This window comes from Eupeodes corollae, chromosome 2 (assembly GCF_945859685.1).
Source record: "Eupeodes corollae chromosome 2, idEupCoro1.1, whole genome shotgun sequence".
Lineage (NCBI taxonomy): Eukaryota > Metazoa > Arthropoda > Insecta > Diptera > Syrphidae > Eupeodes > Eupeodes corollae.
The window spans coordinates 142,564,736-142,587,500 of NC_079148.1; the positions used below are offsets into that span (position 1 = coordinate 142,564,736).

General features: G+C 35.7%; 2 protein-coding genes across 6 annotated transcripts in view; one reads left to right on the top strand and one right to left on the bottom strand.

The window, feature by feature from the left end:
• Positions 1-4,450, bottom strand: part of LOC129946552 (uncharacterized) — a 46,923-nt gene extending 42,473 nt beyond the window's left edge. The window contains exons 1-4 of one of the 5 annotated variants that reach the window (XM_056056785.1): positions 4,280-4,450; positions 692-768; positions 376-560; positions 248-306 (exon numbers count right to left, since the gene is read on the bottom strand). In XM_056056785.1, coding sequence (XP_055912760.1) covers positions 248-306; positions 376-560; positions 692-768; positions 4,280-4,284 — 326 coding nt within the window. In that variant the 5' untranslated portion in view covers positions 4,285-4,450. Of the gene's footprint in view, positions 1-247; positions 307-375; positions 561-691; positions 769-1,368; positions 1,858-3,978; positions 4,137-4,279 lie in introns of those variants that run through there. The other 4 variants (XM_056056782.1, XM_056056784.1, XM_056056783.1 and 1 more) reach the window with 4 other exon arrangements.
• Positions 4,451-10,699: 6,249 nt separating this feature from the next.
• Positions 10,700-11,842, top strand: LOC129948151 (elongation of very long chain fatty acids protein 4-like). Its single transcript, XM_056059019.1, has 5 exons — positions 10,700-10,909; positions 10,985-11,147; positions 11,226-11,397; positions 11,459-11,586; positions 11,647-11,842. Exons 1-5 carry the CDS (start codon positions 10,740-10,742, stop codon positions 11,812-11,814), a joined length of 801 nt encoding a protein of 266 aa, XP_055914994.1. The 5' UTR covers positions 10,700-10,739; the 3' UTR covers positions 11,815-11,842.
• The last annotated feature ends 10,923 nt before the right edge of the window (positions 11,843-22,765 follow it).

Sequence of the window (22,765 nt, forward strand, 5' to 3'; positions counted from 1 at the left end):
ACGCGAACGGAGAGTGAATAGAAGCAACAAAAAAATCATTTATTCGACATACACACATGTGACATGCGCCTATTTGGCTCCCCCGCAGCAACATCAACAACAACAACATCAAAAACTTCTATCGCCGATGAATATAAAAACAATTAACAACGACAGCAAAATTTATACAGATTTTCTTTTTGATATAAAATCAAGAAAAAATAGATTTAAAAAAAAAATACATAGTAGAGAATTTAGTTTTGGGTACCTTTTGCGATTGAAGAAGTTTCCTTGGAGGAAGTTATTTCGTGAGTTGACTTCATCTGGCTGCAGAGAGATGTGAATGGCAATGAGATTTTGAAATTCAGTTAAAACTGAGCAAACTCTGGGACTTACGTTCTGTTGTTGGGGGCTGCTTGATAGGGAATCCCCAGCACCACCTCCGCCTCCACCGCCGCCAACGCCACCGCCACCACTGGCACTGTTGTGAAACGATTGAAATATGTCATCGAGGCTTTCCTCGCCAGCATTGAATCGTACTGTGATTGGGACACTACCAGACGGTGGTTTACTTGAGCCTCCTTTATATGTCGTTTGCATTTTTTTGATTTTTGATTTTTGTTTGTTTGAATGTTTGAAAGAAAAAGAAACGAAACAACGCTCGTATATTGGGCAAGCGAACCAAACGAAGTTTATCTCATCACACACGTACCTTTTGGAATTTTAAGTGAATCCATTTTTGCAATGTCACTTGGTGAAGTCTTTTTCATTTCAAAAACAGTTTCTGCCCTAAATTTAGAATTTAGTTTGTCGTTCGAATAGAATCGAATTGAAGAAACCAAACCAGCGCAGTCACCAAGCAAATTGATTTATTTATCCGCACCACATCGCAATCGCACCGCGGCAGCAAGTAGCATCACAATCAGCATCATCAGCAAAGCAACATAACAAGAAAAACAGTCAAAATTGCCATCAAATACCGACGAACGAAGACGACGACGACGATGTCAGAGCAGAGCATGTATCATCAACATCATCACCATCAAGTAGAAGAGAAGAAGGGGGTCAGCGACGAAGAGAGCGAGAGAAGAAAAAAAAAAGAATAACAAAACGAAAATTAGAAATCAAAAAAGCAAAATAAATTTATTTAAAAAAAAATCATTTTCCTATTTTTCTTTTCTAATTAGGGATAAGCACCAAACAGCAAACACATGTACGCATTTGCTTTTCAGGGTAGCAAGAGAGTAAGGTGCTTCAGTGGGGGCTGGGGGGATGATGATAATAATGGTTTTGTGGAAAGAGAGAATTTTTCGCAAAGGGGGAGGATACGTTCCACTTTTCTTTAGGTTTTGTTCTTTTTCTTTTTTTTTTTTCAACACAGGAATTTACCTCGGGATTTTTGCTCGGAAATGAAAAATTTCTTGTACACAATTTTTTTCTTTCGTCGACAAATTTATTTTAGCTCATTGGCAAAAACTGCGTTTTCAGAATTTTGATTTATTTAAATGTCTTCACCATTTTTATTTTCTTGCTTTATCACACCATTTTCTTTTTGGGAAGCTCCGTGTTTTTCGTACTTTTGGTTTTTATGTAGGTAGGTATTTTGTTTCTAGTGTTTTTGCGACATTACAGATTTTTGTTATTTTTCGTTTCTTTTCTTTTTGGTTGTTTGATTTTTGTAAAGTGTAAGTTTTTAATTGTTGGTAGAGGGTGAGAAATTGGTTTTATTTTGTGTTATTTTTTAGGGAATTTTCAACCAACAATCACGCACCACACACAACTTAAACTTTTGGACGTACACGACGATTCGAATGAAAATTTTTTGTAGCCCAAGAAAAATCAATCTTTTTCTTCGTCTCGGTCGTGTGTTCCGTTTTCCAACTGGAAGAATTTTGTGTTTTATTTCACGACTAACATCCCTGGTGTTGGGACATAATCTGACAGTTCAAAGGTAGACAGAACTGCCAGCTTAGTAAATGGTTGCTTAGATGCTAGTAGATATTTGGAGCTCTTCAATTTTAAATGTGAAATATTCTACTGCCTTCCAAAACTGCTGGGACACAATTCTCAAGGCAGAGTGAAGATATCGGGAAAGCATATGCACAAAAGTTCATACTATCCAATCAAAACTCTATGTAAAATATGACAAAAAGACAATTAAATAAATAAGATTCCTTTGCAAATACACGATAATTCAAACTGTTAGAAAGGTGCTTTGTTTCAAAAACTAAGGGTAGTAGAATTGTATGTGAAGGAACAATGTTTGGAACCCTAAATACTTTCTTTCAAAACTGCTGGGACACAATTCTCGACGCAGAATGAAGCCATCTGGGCAACACATGCACAAAAGTTTATACTATTCAATCGAAGCCTTGAGTAAAATATGACAAAGAGACATGTAAATAAATAAGATTTCTAAGTGAAGACACCATAATTCAAACTATTAGAAGTATGCTGTGATCCAAAAAACAAAAGGACGTCAGAATTCTCTGTGAGAGAATAGTAAATTTAACATTTAAAAATAATGTTTGAGACCAAAATAACTTTCTTTCAAAACTGCTGGGCACAATTCTGGACGAAGAATGAAGACATTGGAGCAAAATTTGCACAAAAGTTCATACTATCCATTCCAAACCTTGAGAAAAATGACAGAGACACTTAAATAAATAAGGTACCTAAGAAAAGACACGATAATTCAAACTGTTAGAAGGATGCTGTGCTCCAAAAATCAAAAGGACATCAGAATTTTCTGTGAAGGAATAGTAAATTAAACATTTAAAAACAATGTTTGGGACCGCAATTACTTTCTTTCAAAACTGCTGGGACACAAATCTCGACGAAGAATGAAGACACTGGAGCAACATTTGCACAAAAATTCATACTATTCATTCCAAACTTTGAGAAATATATGACATACATATAAAGACACTTAAATAAACAAGATGTTCAAGCAGACACGAAAATTCAAACATTTGTAAGGAAGCCTTAAGGATATTTTGTTTGTATATACATTTTCTGAGAAAGCGTAAGTTTTAATTTCAAACTTATTTTTAATCATAACTTTTTGAAACAGTTTATTTATTTAAGCAGCAATATACAACTTTTTTTTGTTTCGAGCTTAGTTAACATCAATGAGCTGCTACCTGAGCCCGCATGTAAAAAACATATCAAACTCTTTTGCTATTTTAGCATAGGCGACAATTTCGAAAAAAAATAACAATTTACTACTGCATTTTTGTTAGAACAATATGAAGCCTCGTGTCAATGCAGCGTTTGACATTTATCTGCTAGAAAGGCAAGTCATGTGTCAAAATTGTATACTAATTTAAAGCTGGGTTGCGTTTGTTGTCATTCATTCCAGTGAAGTTACCACTGCTGACTTCTGACTTTTGAAATTTCGTTGCTGAAAACCCAAAGTGACATATGTCAAAATCTTATTTTAATTTCAATCTGGCCTTTTTTTTTATAAAATTATATGAAAAATTAAGAAATAATTGTCTTTTTTTTCTAATTTTTGATTTTAGGAAAAAAACATTTTCTCTGCAAGAAGTTTTATTAATGGAATTGAAATTTTGACGTATGTCACTTTGCTATTCAACCGACGATATTTGGGTTCATGGCCCACCAGTAAACTTTATTTAGTATTTAGCTTATGATTCTATTTTTGTCGCGTATGATAATTTAGAACAAGCTCGATTTATAAATCTATACAAAATACAAACTTGAGATTAAAAAAGTAAACATAAAATTAAAATTAATTCCTTCAGAAAAAAAAACTATGTTGGCAGTTCTACAACATAAATTCCCGACTGTTCATTCGATCCATTTCGTAGAAGAAAATAGAAAAATAAAAACTCCGGAACGAATGGAAAGAAAAAGGAGGAATAACAGAGAATGAAATCTTTTTTTTTGTTGCGAAATAATTGGAATATGGGTTAATTGGATATTATGCGTTCATTTATCTTAAAAAATTATCCTTTAAATAATAAATTTATTTACCTCCAGTATTTCTAATTAAATTTCGGCAAAGTCTTAATCTAATTTTAGTTAAAACAACAATTAAATTGTCACTTATTTTCTGCAGCACAACGGAACTAAAATATTTCTTTCGGGTATAAATGACGTTCTTTCCGTGTGTGGATTTTGGATAACTGCAGAAGTCAGCTGATTGCCAATTGGTGCATGTAGAGCAATGGAAATGGAAACGTTTGGGACAATTTTGTGACATATATTTTTGACAGCAGAATTAGAATCGAAATGAATGCATTCAACAATTTATGATTTTGTATTTTTAACTTACCCCATTTTAAGGACAATATTTGATAGAAATACAAAGTATTTCTTTTTTAGAACGAAATATTTGTTTATTACGAATAAACTTTTTTCCTTGAGAATAGTTAAATTATGCGAGTAAACATATAATATGAATTGATACAAAACTTTTCTGAGGAAAATAAGTTGTTTATTTTTGAATGATTTCTAACTGTATACTATTTGTATAATTTCTATTTTTGATTTTATGAAATGTACAAGTATTTAATTTAATTTTTACTACAGTTGTGCAATTCTTATAGAGTGAATGATGTTCAGCATAAAATCTTGATTGGTAGTGTTCAAAAAGAAACTAGTATATCTTTGTGTAATCTCGACAAAAATATAGAATAACAAAATATACAGGGTTATCCATTTTGCGGTTTCAAATGTAAACGTAAATAAAATTCATATAAAATATATCTTTTTTCATGATATTTCTTTTTTATTATAAAGTTTCAACGTTGACACTATGTATGAAACACTACATCATTTAAATGACCAATCAAACGACGCGAATGGTTACTTACTAACTTTAGGTGACGCTACAATCCTATGTGAACTAGAGCCTCACCCAACAAACTTCTCCATCTAGCTCGGTCTCTAGATAGATGCCTCCAGTGTCGCGCTCCAAGTTGGGTGAGGCCACTTTCCATTTGTGCGCCACTTGATGGTATCCATGCGCTCAACGTGACCCAGCCATCTTAGTCGGTGGATTTTTACTCTTCTGGCTAAGTCTACAACGCTGTACAGCCCGTACAGCTCGTCGTTCCATCTTCTCCTCCACTCCCCTTCGATGCATACGGGACCCTAGATCACACGAAGAACTTTTCTCTCGCACTGACCCAAGGTGCTTTCATCCGCTGTTGTCATAGTCCATGCTTCAGCACCGTATAGCAGGACGGGGATGATAAGAGTCTAATATAGTGACACTTTGGTTCCTCGAGAGAGGACTTTAAAACTCAATTGCTTTCTTGGTCCAAAGAAACAGCGGTTAGCAAGAGTTATTCTGCCTTTGATTTCAGCGCTGGTGTTGTTTTCTGCGTTTACAGCGGAGCCTAGGTAGACGAAGTCCTTGACTATCTCAAAGTTACGTCTGTCGATGGTTACATTTTGACCGAGACGTCGGTGTTGTAAGTCCTTTCTTGATAACAGCATGTACTTGGTTTCCCCTATTAAACCTTAAAAACATTTTTGCCGCCCCTGCCAAAATACTCACAAAATTCCCATTGACATCACGCTGAGTTCTTCCGATTATGTCAATGTCATCAGCATAAGACAGACAGACTTTTGAAAGATAATCCGTCTAGTGTTGACATTGTGAGCTCTGCACTATTCTTTGAAGCATGATGTTAAAAAAATCACATGACAGCGCATCACCTTGTCTAAAACCTTTTTTGACATCGAAAGGTTCTGTTAAGTTGTTGCAACCTTTATGGAGCAGCGTGAATTATTACAAACGAACGAGCTTGGCAGGGATGCCAAAACTAGACATGGCTCTACACAGCTCGTCCAGGATCGGGCAAACAATACTGAGGTTACATTCATCGGGCATGCTTTCTTCGCTTTTGGAGCATTTGACTGCCGACATTCCTCATCAAACTTGGGGTTCCTTGTTGGTAGCTGCTTGAAACTCAGCATATTAGAGGTGGCTTCTCTGATTGCATCTTGGCAATGTTGCCACTGGTTTTCGATACATTGTGTTGGCGGTCGGAAAATTATTTGGCGATCTCTTGCGATTGTAGCCGTTCGACGTTGTACCTTCTCCCAGCACCTCCCTATTTTGCCTTGGGGCTGGTAACCCGAAGTGATACATTGGCTACAACGAGGTAGTGGTCCGAGTCGATGTTAGCTCCTCGGAAAGTTCGGACATTCATGATGCTTTAAGTGTGTCTGGCGTCGATCGCAATATGGTCATTCTGGTTGACGGTAGATTGATCTGGAGAAGTCCAAGTACCTTTGTTGATGTTGAGGTGTGGAAAACGCGTACTGGCTATCATGGCGTGCAGGCTGTTTTTCCCGATTATACCACAAAAGATGTCTTCCCTTCCTAGCTTGGCATTAAAATCACCCAGGACAATTTTAATATCGTAGCTAGGAAACTGCTCATATGTTATGTCTGAGAGCTCGAAGAACATATCTTTGGTGTTGTCGTCTTTCTCGTCTGTATGTGTGATGAGCGCGCATATCAGGCTACTGTTGCCGAATTAAGCCTTGATGCGTATGGTCAATGGTCATGAGGCGCTCGTTGATGCACCTATAGCTCAAGACTTCTTGACGGTTGACGGACAAATTGACGGTGACAGTCGTTTCATAGTCGTTTTCCAGGACTTGATGATTATAAGAACCCCAAATACGAAAATTTAGCTTATTAAAATACCCACCGAGTGAGAAATGTGCTTCGTCGCGGAAGAAAATTTTGTTCGAAAAATCGCTTTCCTACGCCTGTTGTTCAAGCACCCATTTGACGTATCTACGACGTTGTGAAATGGTCACCTGATTTCAGTCTTTGTGTGAGCTGGACTTTATATGGATGAAGATGTAGATCCAAATGCAAAATAAGATGTAATGTACGCCAAGACAGTCCTAATTCCTGAGAACGACGAAGAATCGAAACATTTGGGTCTTTAAACAGGGCGAAACGATAATGCAGACTCCTTACAATATATGGAACCAATGCAGTCTCTTCGCAATTTTGCAAATTGACACCGTAGTTGGACAATTATGTTAACCATAAATTGGATGTGCACGATGTGTGGCTGTGGCAGAATAACCATTTTTGTAGTAGTTTTTTACCCTTTTTTTAACACCAGCATTGTTTGCCCGATCCTGAAAAAAGGAGACCCTCTAAACTGCACCAACTATAGAGGAATCAGTCTACTTAACATCGCCTATAAAATCTTCTCTGCCGTAATATGTGAACGTCTAAAGTCCATCGTCAAAAACCTGATAGGTCCTTATCAGTGTGGTTTTAGACCAGGAAAGTCCACAGTCGATCAAATATTCACATTACGGCAGATCCTGGAAAAAACTCAAAAACACCAAATCGACACCCACCATCTTTTCATCAATTTCAAGGTCGCATATGACAGCATCTACAGGGACGAGCTGTATAGAGCCATATTTAGTTTTGGCATCCCTGCCAAACTCGTCCGTTTGTGCAGGATGACCATTGATAATTCACGCTGCTCCATAAAGGTTGGAAACAAATTAACAGAACCTTTCGATGTCAAAAAAGGTTTTAGACAAGGTTAGGCGCTGTCATGCGATTTTTTAACATCGTACTCAAAAGAATAGTGCAGAGCTCACAATGTCAACACTAGAGGGACTATCTTTCAAAAGTCTGTTCAATTATTATTGACATAATCGGATGAACTCTTCGTGATGTCAATGGGGCTTTTGTGAGTATTAAGGCAAAGGCGCAAAAATAAGTTTAACGGTTAATGAAGCAAAACAAAGTACATACTGTTGTCAAGAAAGGACATACAACACCAACGTCTCGGTCAAAACGCCACAATGGACAGACGTAACTTTGAGGTAGTCAAGGACTTCGTCTACCTAGGCTCCGCTGTAAACGCAGAAAACAACACCAGCGCTGAGATCAAACGCAGAATAACTCTTGCTAACCGCTGTTTCTTTGGACTAAGAAAGCAATTGAGTGGTAAAGTCCTCTCTCGAGGGACCAAAGTGTCACTATATATAACCCTCATCATCCCCGTCCTGCTATACGGTGCAGAAGCATGGACTATGACAAAAGCGGATAAAAGCACCTTGGGTCGGTTCGAGAGAAAAGTTCTTCGTGTGATCTAGGGTCCCGTATGCATCGAAGGGGAGTGGAGGAGAAGATGGAACGATGAGCTTTACGGGCTGTACAGCGACATAGACTTAGCCAGAAGGGTAGGTGGAGAAGTTTGTTTGGTGAGGCCCTAGTTCACACAGGACTGTAGCCCCACCTTAAGTAAGTAAAACTGGTTCTCCTGCTTCACCTATTCTTCGGTCCCTATTGGAAACAGTCCAACTGAACTAAAGGCACTCGGATCCGTCCAGTGCAAGGACGTCTCGACTGTAAGGGAGTCATCTATCTACAGTTTTACGGCTGACGTGGTAGATTAGCGGAACCGAATCCCTATCCTGTATCATCCCTCGATTGTCTAAATAGAGAAAAGCTTCGGGCGGAATGTTGCCACTTAAACGTGCATTTTCGTAGTATACATTGTTGCGGTAGTAAGCCCCAAAATTTAAGCTGTTAGTCGACGACATCGCTCTCGCAATGTGACCTCTACTAAGCTTCAGCAAGAAAATATCTATTCTGTTTTTTTCTGTTGTATAGAATCTGGTTGAAATATTAATGTTTGTATTTCGACTCTGGTGTTATGTGTAGTCCAAGCCAAGGTCGCCGTCGCAGACACCAGAATATTTTCCATTTGAGATGGGCAACGTTCAACCATACCGGGCACCCATAGGCAATCATCGGCTGGATAAGGGTCATGTAGCAAATCACCTTCACTCTGCTGACAAGACGGCTGCTTAAAAACAACCGTTTTGTCAGGGCAAATGTTCCCCTAGCTCTGGCCAGAGCAGCACTCATATGTCTGTCGAATTACAAGTACTGATCCAACCAGATGCGAATGTACTTTACTACAATTTTATTCGCCAGTGGCTGTCTATTTGGTCCAACGATTACTAGATTTGTTCAGTTCTTTCTCGTATCCCTTGAGGCTCCATACAGCGGAGTCCCGAACAGAATAGTTTCGCATTTCTGAATGTTGATTTTCAACTTCTCTGCTAAGTCTCCGATTCGTCTTGCTCTTGTGTTATTTGACAAGGAACGGTGTCAACTAATTTTTTGGCCTTAAAAAATCATTTAGTGTGGTTACATCCTTAAAAAACAGGAGTTATTAACGGGGGATTACTTTTTAATGTAAATTATGATTTTGTTTAGACATACTCGCCAGTTGGTGATTCTTCGGCAGCTCCGGGTGCTTTTTGCTGATTGTGATTGCCTGCAGGCCTACAATGGCTGAAATTTGTTTGTAGTTCCTATGCTGTTTTTTCTTTTTTAAATAGGAATTTTAATTCAACTGCTGCGATCAAACTTACAAGATCAGATCAGAAGCCTAAAATTAACTAGTTACTAGTCCGTCTTAGATATTATTTATATTTTTTCAAATATTTCCGCGGAGCACTTGGGAAACCCGGCTATAGGTCGATGATCAAACAACTTCTAGTGTCATGAATTGCATGACATGGATACCAAAGACACATGGGTTCCACAGGATGTCGCTAAATGCCTCACAGCTCAAAACACAATGGAAAATCTGCACAAGCGTTTTTATGGTATGGTTCTCAAAAAGTCCATTCAATTAAATCCATAGGAAGAATTAAATTAGATTATAGATAAACGTTTTGGAAGTTATGAAATAAAATATTAAAAAAAATCGAGATATTTTTCTGGGCATATCACAATACTACTATTTTTCACCGTAAAGTATGGTCTTATTAAAGTTTTTGACTAACACACTAGATACCAATATTTTAGAATCACAATAGCTTCACCTTTTTTCAAAAAAATCTATAGCTTTCGAGTAATTTGGAAAAAAATGTGTAATTGATCCCTTTTCAACCCTCTAAAAGTTTTCACTATGATGCAAAATATGAGGGCTTTTTAAAGAGTGGTCAGGACGAGTAAATTAACCTTTTCACCAAAATACAGCTTTGTCGGAATTTCTTAAATTAAAGCCATTTTTGCATCTTATTACCCTGGACTAATTACAGAGCACCTTACAAAATGCTTTCAACAATTTGAAGAAACATAATATAAAAACGCCTTTGTGGTAAAACGGCTCCACTCTTTTTTTCCTCGATTTAATTTAGTTCTCCAGTTCCTTGCCTTTTCTTTACAAAAGGCATTTCGGGCAATTTCATGAAACCTTAATAAAAAAATGGCGTGATGGATCACTTCCGTTTTCCCTAGACTTTTAAAATTTATTTATCTCGCTTCGAAAAGGTAAGTGTTTTCTTAGTTCAAGTTGCCATCAAAACTATTAAATGGTCATTCTCTATTTATTCAAATTAGAAGCCAAAAATTGAAAAACGTCAAATAATGTTTTAATGACTTTAATTGTTAATGTCACAATTTATTTGATTTATTGACCCTCACGACATTTGATTTAATTTTGGCCATAATACCAACATTTGTTTGATTTAGAATAAAACTTATGTTTTTTTTCTTTAGCGCTCTACTGACTTTTATACCTTAAATTACAGTGATTAAGATTTTGGTTATGACATCTTCGCAAAAGATTTAATTAATGATTTATGCATCAATGCACTTTGATCTAAAGTTCAATTTAAATGCCGAAATTTTATGACAGTAACACAAAAACTTCCATAGTGATTGGATTGTAAATTAAAACGAAATTGTTAAACTTAAACAATAAATCAATATAATGACAAGAGCGTCCATCAGTTTTAAAGAGGCTTTCTATTGGGACAGTTATGAAAAAATGTCAGATCATAGGACGAAAGGATGGTTTCTCGTCGATTCACCCACAGATGTCGCCCTAATTGTGTCTACGTATCTTTTGATGGTGTGGATGGGACCGAAAATTATGAAAAAGTAAAGTTATGTTCACATCACAATTTAAAAACTGAATTAAAATTATAAAAATGTATTTTGTTTATTTAATTTTAGGAGGAAACCATTCAAAATGAAAGGAGTTCTTATTGTTTATAACTTTATAATGATGCTCCTAAATTTCTTGATCCTGAAGGACATCTTCATAGGAAGCTCAAGACTGAGTTATCGTTATCTCTGTCATCGCAGTAAACTTGAATTCAATCCGGAAGAAGATAGGGTAATGGTTACATTGTTCTAAGTTTAAATATGGATTTTAAAAATATTTGTTTCTTTAAATTTGTTTGTGGAACCAAAGGTCATGAATGCGATGTGGTGGTTTTATATATCAAAGTGCATAGAATTCACTGATACGTTGTTCTTCATTTTAAGAAAGAAAAATGATCAATTGAGCGTGTTGCACGTCTATCATCACAGTACAATGTTTCCAATTTGTTGGACCTCAATGAAATGGTATCCTAGCGGAGCAGGTAAGTACTAAAAACGTTTTGTAGGGTCCTTACTTGAATAAAGAATGATTGAATTTCTAAGCTGTTCGCTTACCGATGCTAAATTGCTTTGTACATGTTGTTATGTACTTTTATTATGGACTTAGTGCAATTGGACCAAGTGTCAAGAAATTGTTATGGTGGAAGAGGTACTTAACACTTCTTCAGTTGGTAGGTTGAAATATGTCAATCAATGAGTCTTACAAATATTTTCAAACATTTTTGTTTTAGATACAATTCGTAATATCTTTGTCTTGGTCTACGTATTCACTTCTTCAAGGTTGCAATCACCCGGCTTGGATTGACGTGACAAATATTTTGTATATGTGTTCTTTTCTATTTTTATTTGGTAGATTTTATTTTTCTAAGTATTTAAATAATGTAAAATCTAAATTATGATACAAATAAAAACCTTTCGGAGATGGTATCTGTGTTTTGATGAACAATTGTTCTAGTACACTTACTAGACCAATAGAGCTTCACGTTGGTCATGGTCATAGGGTCTTTACAAAAATAAAAATAAATAAAATAAAGATATTTCTGCGTTAATTTGGGTTCTAATTCCTGAATTATTGTCTAATGATTAGTGCCGGTATTACTTCATTAGATTAGATTAAGTTGATAAGTTGGTAATTGATGTAGTTATCGCCACACTTAGGTTAATGTAGATCCATTGTGCTACTCTGAAGTACTGAATTACCCTTAAAAAAGATTAAACCTAATGATATTCACCCTTATTGTAGAAGGCGTTGGTATTGCGAAAGGCGTTATATTAGATTTACTTTGCGTTACCTTACTTGACATATGGCGGTTAGTGGAATCCAAATTTTCGATCTACAAATGTCACTCTCAGCGCTATTGTAGCTGTCATTTTAGTTTCCTTTTATGGCGAGTAAGACGCCACTTTAGGTTTGTATTACTGTTATTAATTTTATTTTTACTAATGGATGAAAGTTATAAATCCAGGTGAAATGAAAAGGCTCACAGAATTAATGGAATTAAATCCTTCTCCCTCATTGGCAACATATTTTACGAGAGGCGCCTCCCAAGCAGACCAAACAAAAAAAAAACAATTTGGAATCCGTTGTAAATACCCTTAATTCCTTGGGGCCACTGCACTGGTTAGAATGGAAAAGGAGTGTCAAAAAGTATGGTTTCATACCAAGTTTAAAGTAAAATTTCATTGACTGTTCCCTTCTTGAGCGGATCTGAATAGTGTTGTTAGGAAAGGCCTCCAGAGGATAGCCTTTATTCAAGCTATTCCTGTTGTAGTACCTAATGATGTTGTTCATCTTTTTTATACGGCTGCTATCTACACGTCTAATTATTCCCGAAATCCCAGCTTTTTCATAAGTCTTTATTCTTCTTCCAAATAGTGAGAATTTATTTAACGAAGGCAAATGTGTGCTTCCATAATTTCTAGCATTTCTTTGAGAACGAGCCTTATCGTTATCTTTGGTGATTTTTTTAAAGAATGATTTGTCCAATGTATATTGCGTGTATGTATGTACTTGTCCGTACTAACTTCGAATCTGTGGATCTTCCAACCGCAGTGGAAAGTTGTTGGTGGAAGCAAACGAGAGAGGTGGGGAGAGGTGTTTCCACTAACGCACCTTTCCTTATCCAGACGGCAGTGGAGGAATTCCCGAGATGGAATCAACGGTGGCGTCTACAGTTCCAGTAAGGTTGAACTACTTAGTGAACAACTTATAGGGCTTCTTCGACTTATTTGGAGCCCAGGCCTATAGGGAGCGGTTTTATCCGGCTCCCCATCCTTGGAGTTATATTTAGGATCTTGCCCTCCAGGTTGGGGGTTGTGCGTCGGGGTGACTTCCTGGCCACGTAAAAGCTTTCATAGTTGCGAAGCACCAACAAGCTCGGATACGGACGGATTTACTGTTGACAACCAACGCAAACGAATAAAGGACACCGAACTTGGGATATGCACGTGAAATGTTAGGTCCCTTAACAGACCACGTGCGGCCGAAGAATTAGCGGAGGCCCTAAACCGCTATAAAGCAGATATCACCACCATCCAGGAAATACGATGGGATGGGCCGGGCAAAAAGAGGATGAAAACTACGATATTTACTATGGTGACTGCTACCACGAAAACCAACGGCGCTTATTTGGATGCGGCTTCGTCATTGGAGCCAGACTTAGGCAAGAAGTCTTGAGCTAAAGGTGCATTAATGAGCGCCTCATAACCATACGCATCAAGGCTAAATTCGGCAACTTTAGCCTGATATGCGCGCACGCCCCCACACAAGAGAAATATGACAACACCAAAGATATGATCTTTGAGCTCTAAGACAAAACATATGAGCAGTGCCCTAGTTACGATATTAAAATAGTTCCGGGCGATTTTAATGCCAAGCTAGGAAGGGAAGACATCTATGGTGGAATGACCGGAAGAACAGCCTGCACGACAACACTTCCGACAACGGATTCAGGCTCATAGATTTTGCTGCGTGGCGAAACGTCATGGTAGCTAGTACGCGTTTTCCACACCTCAACATCCACAAAGGAACTTGGACTTCTCCAGATCAATCTAACGTCAACCAGATTGACCATATTGCAATCGACACCAGACACGCTTCCAGCATCATGGATTTCCGAACTTTCCGAGGACCTAACATCGACTTGGACCACTTCCTCGTTGTAGCCAAGGTAGCACTTCAGATTTCCAGACCCAAGGCAAAATAGGGAGGTGCTGGGAGAAGGTACAACGTCAAACGGCTACAATCGCCAAATTCTTTTCCTGACCGAGTTACAAGTAACCTCTCTCGAAGTTCTCTGCCGCCAACAAAATGTATCGAACACCAGTGGCAACATTGCCAAGATGCAATCAGAAAAGCCGCCTCTGATGTGCTGGGTTTCAAACAGCCACCAACAAGGAACCCCTGATTTGATAAGGAATGTCGGCAGGCAAATGCAGCCAAACAACAGGCCCGCAAAGCGGCGCTGCATAAAAGGACGAGAGCTGCACATGAGCTCTATGAGCAGAAGAGGCGAGAGGAACGCCGACTTCTCAGAAGGAAAAAGAGAGGGCATGAGAAGCGTGCGGTCGAAGATGTTGAGAGGTTTAAAAGCAGGAATGAAGTTTGAAAGTTTTATGAACAGGTAAAACGAAATTCACAGGTACATAAACCCAGAACCGAAGGCTGCAAAGACGAAAGTGGAAACATCATAGTGGAACCGCAGTCAATGTTGAGGATATGGAAGGACCACTTCTGCAGACTGTATAACGGCAACGACGACGAAGCGAATTCCGCTGTCAGGCAGGGTGATCCGACTTAGACGAAGTAAAGATTGCCATATCTAAACTGAAGTCTAATAAAGCCGCTGGAGCGGATGGCTTGAATGTCGAACTCTTTAAAGCAGCTGGAGATAAGTTGGTTAGAGGCATGCACCAACTTATCTGTAAGATTAATCGGAATAAAGCATGCCCAGAATGAATGGAACCTCAGTATTTTTTGCCCGATCCTGAAAAAAGAAGACCCTCCAAACTGCACCAACCATTTGCATTTTAAAAAGTGCTGTTAAACTTAATCATTTTGAGATCTTCTTGTGCGATGGAAACACCAAAAAGATTTATTTAATCTAAACTGAGATAAACCTTTGGTGGAAACATAGCAAAACATAATTTTTCTTTTCTATTGTTTTCTTTTGCAGAATAAGCACGGTTTGTCCACTTTCATTAACAAAACTAAATGATCTCAACAGTAATAGTTTGATTTTTTCCCCAATGGAAAACACATGATTCAAAATGCGCGACTACTCAACGAACACAGCCATCGAGATACAAATGCAATATCAACGTACCATCCGTAGTAAGATACTACTTTAACTTTTATCGGTAGTATTCATACTACGGATATTCGTGTAAAATCTTACTATACTATTTATAGATTTTCCAATAAAACACGGGTAATATCGGTAAAAATATATATGGTCGTTAGTTAGTTGCTTAATTATATGACCACAACTGTATGTACCTTGAACCACTGTTGAACCTCATTAAAAACCTGAAGTTAAATATTAACCCAGGGCAATTGTGCAACTTACCCTAAGTTATTATTATGATAGGAGCTGTGTTGAGCAAGTTGTATGAACTCCGGAATATCTATGATTAGACAACCTAGGTATACATGTAGCTTTTCTGTATGTGCTTGAACATTATAAAAATTTAATTTAATAAAAGTTCAAGGCCATTTCCCACAGACTTTTCTGTTAGTTTTCTGTTTTTTATTTTCATTATATTCTTTTCCTTCAAATAAAACCGCATATCCAAAAGACCAAAACCATCACTGCAAAGCCCCATTTAACATTGAAATTCCCCAAAGCATTGATGTATATGTGGAGGAAAGCTGAAAAGTATGTGCAGAAATTTAATGTAAAATCCTCATGATGTCTGACGACCGACGACGACACAGATGGTAAGGTGATATCGAATATATGGTTAGATATGTTGTTGTATATTATATCTTCCAGTTCCCATGCTTCAGGTACCTTACTAAAATATTGGAGTCAACCTCTACTCTCTACACACTGTGCTCCTTTGGAAAGTTAAAACGTAAAGTAGGTTGTAGATAGGTGGTACAAAAAATAGTGATGGCATTATTAGGACGTGGAATTGATTTCACATATTCAAGCTTTTTTCAGATAGGTAAAGGATGAGTTTAAGTAGGTACTCAGGTATTAGAATGTTAAAAAATTTGTACACACCTACAGTCTTTTCGTTATCCTTGAAAGAGGAATGTTGTATATACCAGAGTTTATTTTACCCATATAAACATAACGATGATGATGATGATGACGCCGTGTTTCTATTGATAAGAGTGATCCTTGAGTGGTGTGGTGGCGGTATGGTTTGGTAGACTTGAGCTGTGAAAACTTGAATTTCAATACAGAATTATATTAATGGTATTTTGATTTGGGAATACATTTAATGTGACACCTTCTAAGTAGACACATACATATGTATAGTCAAAGGTCCTTACATGGGATATTTTTAAGGATAATATGCGATTAGAAAAATAAAGGAATAAAAAAAGGAAAGATTTGGAATGGATCTATCAAACACGTGGTTGGATGCCCAAACATACCTATCTAAGTATGTTTAATGGTATGAGAAAGGATATAGGATATACCTTATGTTTGATTCTTGTAAAGTAAAAATGCCAACTTAAATGACATCTCAATACCTCCGAGATTGTAATTTTCAAAGGAAAAGGTTTCTAGACCACATTCGGAGTGTCTTTGAAAGTAAAAAACAAAGTAACATTTTTCTTATAGGTACTATTTTGTCAGTTTATTTTATTTGAGTCATTTTAAAGGACGAAAATATAACCTTTTGTTTGTTTTTGACATTTAATTTTGACTGTCAAAGAAGACTTCAAATAAGAAATAGTGGTATGGTGAAAGATCAGGTCATAACCTAAGAGAATTTGGCAACTTGCTTGTACCGCATCCCAATGGTTTTTGAGCAACGTCTTTTAGGTTCTATAAAAAAATTATTTAACAATATTTTTAGTTCTTACATTTTCTAAAAAGGTATGAATTTTACCACAGAAACGCTCAAAACAAAAGTTACATATACACATCCATTTTGTGATAGGAATATTAGTTGTTAATATTTATTAAAATTGATATCAGCGCTGGTGTTGCTTTCCGTGTTTAAAGCAGAGCCTAGATAGACAGGTCCTTTCTTGATGACAGAATGTACTTTTTTGACATCAGTAACCGCTAAAAACATTTTCGGTGCCTCTGCCTCAATACTCGTTTCTCAATTTGACACCACACTGAGTTCTTCCGATTATGTCAATGTCATGAACACATGCTAGAAATTGGACAAACTTTTGAAAGGTAGTGCCTCTAATGCTGACGTGGGAGCTCTGCACTATTCTTTCAAGAATGATGTTAAAGAAATCGCATGACAGTTAAGTTGTCTCCAACCTTTACGGAGCAGCGTGAATTATCCATGGTTACCTGCACAAACGGACAAGTTTGGCAGGGATGCCAAAACTAAACATATGTATAGCTCTAAACAACATGTCCCTGCAGACGCTGTCATATACGGCTTTGGATTTGATGAAGAGATGGTGGGTGTCGATTTTATGTTCTTGAGTTTTTCCAGAATCTGTAACAATGTGAATATTTGATCGACTGCGGAAGTTCGTTGTCTAAGACCGCACTGATAATTATCTACCAGGTTATCAATGGGCTTTAGACGTTCACATATTACGGCAGAGAAGATTTTTTAAAGGCGATGCTAACTAGACTGATGCCTCTATAGTTGGTGCAGTTTAGAAGGTCTTCTGTTTTCAGTATCGGGCAAACAATACTGAGGTTCCATGTCTTACAGATAAGTTGCTTGTCTCTAACCAAATTATCTTCCAGCCACCTTCAGCTAAGATATGCCAATCTTTACTTCGTCTAAGTGGGGGAGACGCGATTGTTGGCTTGGTAGTCTATATTGAACGGATCATCCTGTCTGATAGCTGAATTCGGTCCGCCATTACCGGTTTACAGTCTGCAGAAGTGGTCCTTCCATATCCTCATTATTGAGTGCGATTCCAAATTGATGTTTCCATTTTCGTCTTTGCAGCCTTGTGTTCGAGGTTTATGCATAAGTCTGATATTTTTCAAAGAAAAAACAGGTTAAAAATAGCTTAAGTATAATATCTTGAAAAGCTTTCTTTAAGAACTTTAATTGAAAAGGTATTTTTAATAAGACGTTTGGTTTTGATTTTTTAAAAACTACAGTAAACATTGGAAAACGTGAACCCCCCAAAATGTGAACTACCCCAAAACGTGAACACTGTATTTTTTACATTGGCTGCTCTAAAACGTGAACAAATTCAAAAGCTCTAAAACATGAACAGATTTTTTTTCAACATTTCTACTTAAAAATACACTGAATTCATTTTTAAAACTTCGGGGAATCCCATATTATGTGTAGACAGTGCGTAGTATTCGGGAAACCCCATAATATTGACAATGGGCGGGTTCGGCTGCGTATCTTTAGCGATCCGGATTTGTTTGTGTTGTTGTAATCCCTTGTAAAAAACAGCTGATGTCAGAAAATGCAAAAAGACGATGGAGGAAGACGATGATACCAACTTTGAAAAAGAAGATTTTCAGAGAGTTAGCGCAACTGAAGCAGTTAAAATATTTGGCTTTGCAATGGTGTGCAGATGAAGGCGTTGACCAAAGCGACATAAACGTACTTAGACGTCTAAGAGAAAATGCAGTTGTTCAAATGTTTGGAAAAATACAACAGAAAAAAATTACTGATTTTTTTGTTAAATAAACCTTTTGTTCTTAGAACTTTCTAATATGAAGAAATCTTATCAATTTTGTTAATGCGCCGTATGTACAAGTTTTATTTTGTAAAAAAAACCGTCAATTAGATTTTTCTCAAAATTTTACTGAATGTTGACAACAATATTTTATAAAAGATAAAAGTAGTTTAAAGACAATATCTCAAAGTTTTGAAAACATATTTAAATCGAAAATCAATTTTTACTAACTTTTATTATTTTTTTTGTTTAGGTTTTTATTTTTTGTAAAAAAACTGTTAATTCGATTTTTCTCAAAAATTTACTGAATGTTGAAAACGATATTTTTCAAAAGATGAAAGTACTTTAAAGCCAATATTTCAAAGTTTTGAAAAGATATTTGAGTCGAAAATCAATTTTTACCAACTTTTATACATTTTTTTTTAGGTTTTTATTTTTTGTAAAAAAAACTGTCAATTAGATTTTTCTCAAAATTTTATCAGTTAAAATCCGTACGGTTTTTATCCATGAGCCATTGGTAGTAAACTAATAAAATTAACTAAAGCTTTCACACTGGACGGACGATTTAAAACAGCCGTCTCAACGACTGAAATATACGGCAACCGTGCCGTCGCAGTCTCAGTGGCATACGCGAAGGCTTTCACAAAAGACGATTTCTGTTCTTCTGCAGTCCGTTTTTGTGGTCGCTTCTACTAAAGCATTTTAATATTATATTTTATTAAACGTAGACGATTCACGGGAAAAATACGTTATGTGTGAAAACAAAGTCCGTACGAAAAAAATCGTACGGCGTCTAAAGGTCGTAAGACACAAGATCTCTGTTGCAGGTTTCGGAAAAATAACGAGTTAGAAAACTTTTCTTGCAAAACAAATATGTGGCTTCATAATTTTCACCAGTTTTGTAATGAATATTTACAATTTCGTTGCATTTTTAACAAAATGCGCTTATTTTTACTTTTCAAATGTCAAAAGATGACAGCTTCAAAAGTGAAACATGCCCAAAATTAAAATAACAAGGTCTTGGCAAGCAGCATGCGTGTGTTTACTGGTGTAAAATACTGGGTTACCCATAAAGTACGTAGAGCACCATAAACTTTGCCTATAATTCCATTTATATGGTTGTCCCAAGTTAAAGAGCGATTAAAGTTAACACCAAGATTTTTGGCAGTTTCAACATATTCAATGGGGCATTACTTAACTAAATCGAAGGAAAGTAAGAGAGATTAAGAATTTTTGGAGATTACTATGCATTTAGATTTCTTAGGGTTCAAAAAAAGATCATTTAATTGAGACCAGTTTGAAATAGTATCAAGATCCTCATTGCTATTAGTGGCGCCATGCTCAATAAGTCCCAAGGGACAACTGAAATAAAGTTGAAAGTCGTCGGTGTACAGATGACAGGAAAAGTTTTTGATTAGACCTGTAAGTTCATTTACATAGATACAGAATAGTAGAGGACCCAAAATCGACCCTTGAGGAACACCGGACGAAATAGGCAAAAAACTGTACAAACAGTCACCAATTTGAAATGTTGTTTTCTGTTAGACAAGTAAGAATAAACGAGCTTCCTGAAAAATTTAACTGCTGCATAAGTTTATTACACAGAATTACGTGGTTGATAGTGTCAAAAGCCTTAGAAAAGTCGAGCACGACTAAGAAAGTTACATCACCCTTATCCAGCGCTTGTCTTATTTCTTCACCTATTATTGGAAAACTCTGTGAAATCTGATCATATTTTCTCGTGTTAAGGAAGTCTAAAGGTCATAAGACCCAAGATCTCTGTGGCAAATTGCGACCAGGTTTTGGAAAAATAACGAGTTAGAAAACTTTTCTTGCAAAACAAATATGTGGCTTCATAATTTTCACCAATTTTGTAGTGAATATTTACAATTTCGTTGCATTTTTAACAATGGCGTTGTTTTTACTTTTCAAATGTCAAAAGATGACAGCTTCAAAGTTAAACATGCCCAAATAACGGGATATTCTAAAAGGAACCTATTATTGGAAAACTCTGTGAAATCTGATCATATTTTCTTTCACATGAGAAATCATTCATTTTAATTACATTCACTTTTAATAATATTTAAAAAAAAAAACTTTCTTTTTTTTAATCGATATTAAATCCCTTCATGTAAATAGGTTGAACATATTCCATATTCCAATGATACATCTACTTACAACTTATTAACATTAAGAGTTTCAATGAATTGAAATTAGATATTTTAAAATTGATAAAATCATTCAAAACAAACTCTTTGAATTCACTTAAAAGAGCTTTAAATACAACTTTCTCTTAGTTTTATACATTGACTTAAAATAAGGGAAAATTTCTCTTTTCAAATTAAACTTTTACTCCGAAAAAGTTCGGATAAAAAGGATAAATTTAATGTTATAAAGCTTTTATTCAATCTCGTTTAAAATCTTATATCTCAAAAGAGAAAGAGATATTTTAGAAAGGATATTTTCTCTTTAAATAAATCTTCCAAAACAAAATATTTTATTGTTGCTTCATTTTTTTGTAAAGCTTAGGAGCATTTTAATATCGGTTTATTATCAAAATAATAATTACCTCACCTACTGACTACATTATGACTAAGTACAAAATTAATTAACAATTTGGATAAAGGTGTTGAATTTTAACAATTTAGTTATGTAAATAGACATGTAAAAAAGGGATAAATATTATGGGAGACTGAGTTTTGTACATTTTAGTATAAATTATTGTAATAAAATTGATGGAAAACCATCTGTTGCCTGAAAGCTGAAACACTATGAAAAAAGGCAAATAAATTTGTAATTTCACAATCTTAATGTCCACTGTGGGGTTGGAACTAAGTACAGTATTGAAATGAAGTGAATTGCCAAAAATTTGATTTTTTAGTATTTTTTCCTTTTAGATAATCTTGTAAAAAAAAAACTGAAGCTAAATTAATAATGAATTCAAAAACCTGTGAATTTTTTCGCAATGCAAATATATTTTAAACTTTTTTAAGATAACCGAGGGTTTCAAAATTTTATAATTATGAAGTTTCGTATACCTTTAATATGTCAAAGACACAGTATGACCATTAAGAAAAAGGGAAGAGTAAAAAAGGAGGTGTCTGTATACATTGGTTTTGAATTCTTGAACATTGCAATGACATAGAAATTTAAAACGTGGTAATGCATTCCTCATTCGCGCAGTACGGCTTAACTAAGGGGTTTATTAACTTCCTATTTTTTCAAATTGAAAATGTTTACACTTATCGACGTTTCAAGGTCCTTAGTGTCGAAATAAAAGATTTTTAGCAAGATGTCTGTGTGTGCGTGTGTACGTACGTTTGTACGTCCGTAAGTTCGTGACGTTTTTTTCGTCGTCCATAGCTCAAGAACCAGAAGAGCTATCGACTTCATATACATTTTGTTATACAGATAAAAAGGCAGAAAGATGCAGAAAGGGCTCTCAAGAAAATTGCGTGGATGGTTTTTTTACCATAGCAGTTTGAAAAAAGGTCAAAATTTTGGTTAACCCTAAATATCTTACGAACCAAAAACGCTAGAGACTTGAATTAAATTTTATATGACGTATTGTAATGTGATATCAAAGAAGTATATTTTTGAAAAAAATCCATTTAACGGTTTTTTTATAATACAAAAAAACTGAAAAAAATTTTCATTTCCAAAATTTTACGACTAAAATATGATTTCAGATCCAAAACAATTTTGTGAAACGAAGATTAATGTTTTTGACATCAGATGAAATTTTGAGAAAAATCGAATTGACAGTTTTTTTTTATAAAAATTAAAAACTTAAAATTACGCAAATTTGGTAAAAACTTCGACTCAAATATCTTTTAAAAAAAAATTAAGATTAATGCTTTAAACTGATTTTTACTTATAAGTAATATTGTTTTTAACATTCTGAAAAATGTTGAGAAAAATCGAATTAACAGTTTGTTTACAAAAAAGTAAAAACTTAACAAAAAAATAAAAATACAACTTGGTAAAAATTTACTTTCGACTCAAATAGCTTTTCAAAAATTAAAAATATTGTCTTCAAACTTTTT

What these genes read in the sequence shown, in the direction of transcription:
- LOC129948151 (XM_056059019.1), top strand. Translation starts at nt 10,740, where the DNA reads ATGACAAGAGCGTCCATCAGTTTTAAAGAGGCTTTCTATTGGGACAGT. An exon ending in GGACCGAAAATTATGAAAAA is followed by an intron (nt 10,910 to 10,984) that starts GTAAAGTTATGT and finishes ATTTAATTTTAG; the next exon opens with GAGGAAACCATTCAAAATGA. An exon ending in TCAATCCGGAAGAAGATAGG is followed by an intron (nt 11,148 to 11,225) that starts GTAATGGTTACA and finishes GTGGAACCAAAG; the next exon opens with GTCATGAATGCGATGTGGTG.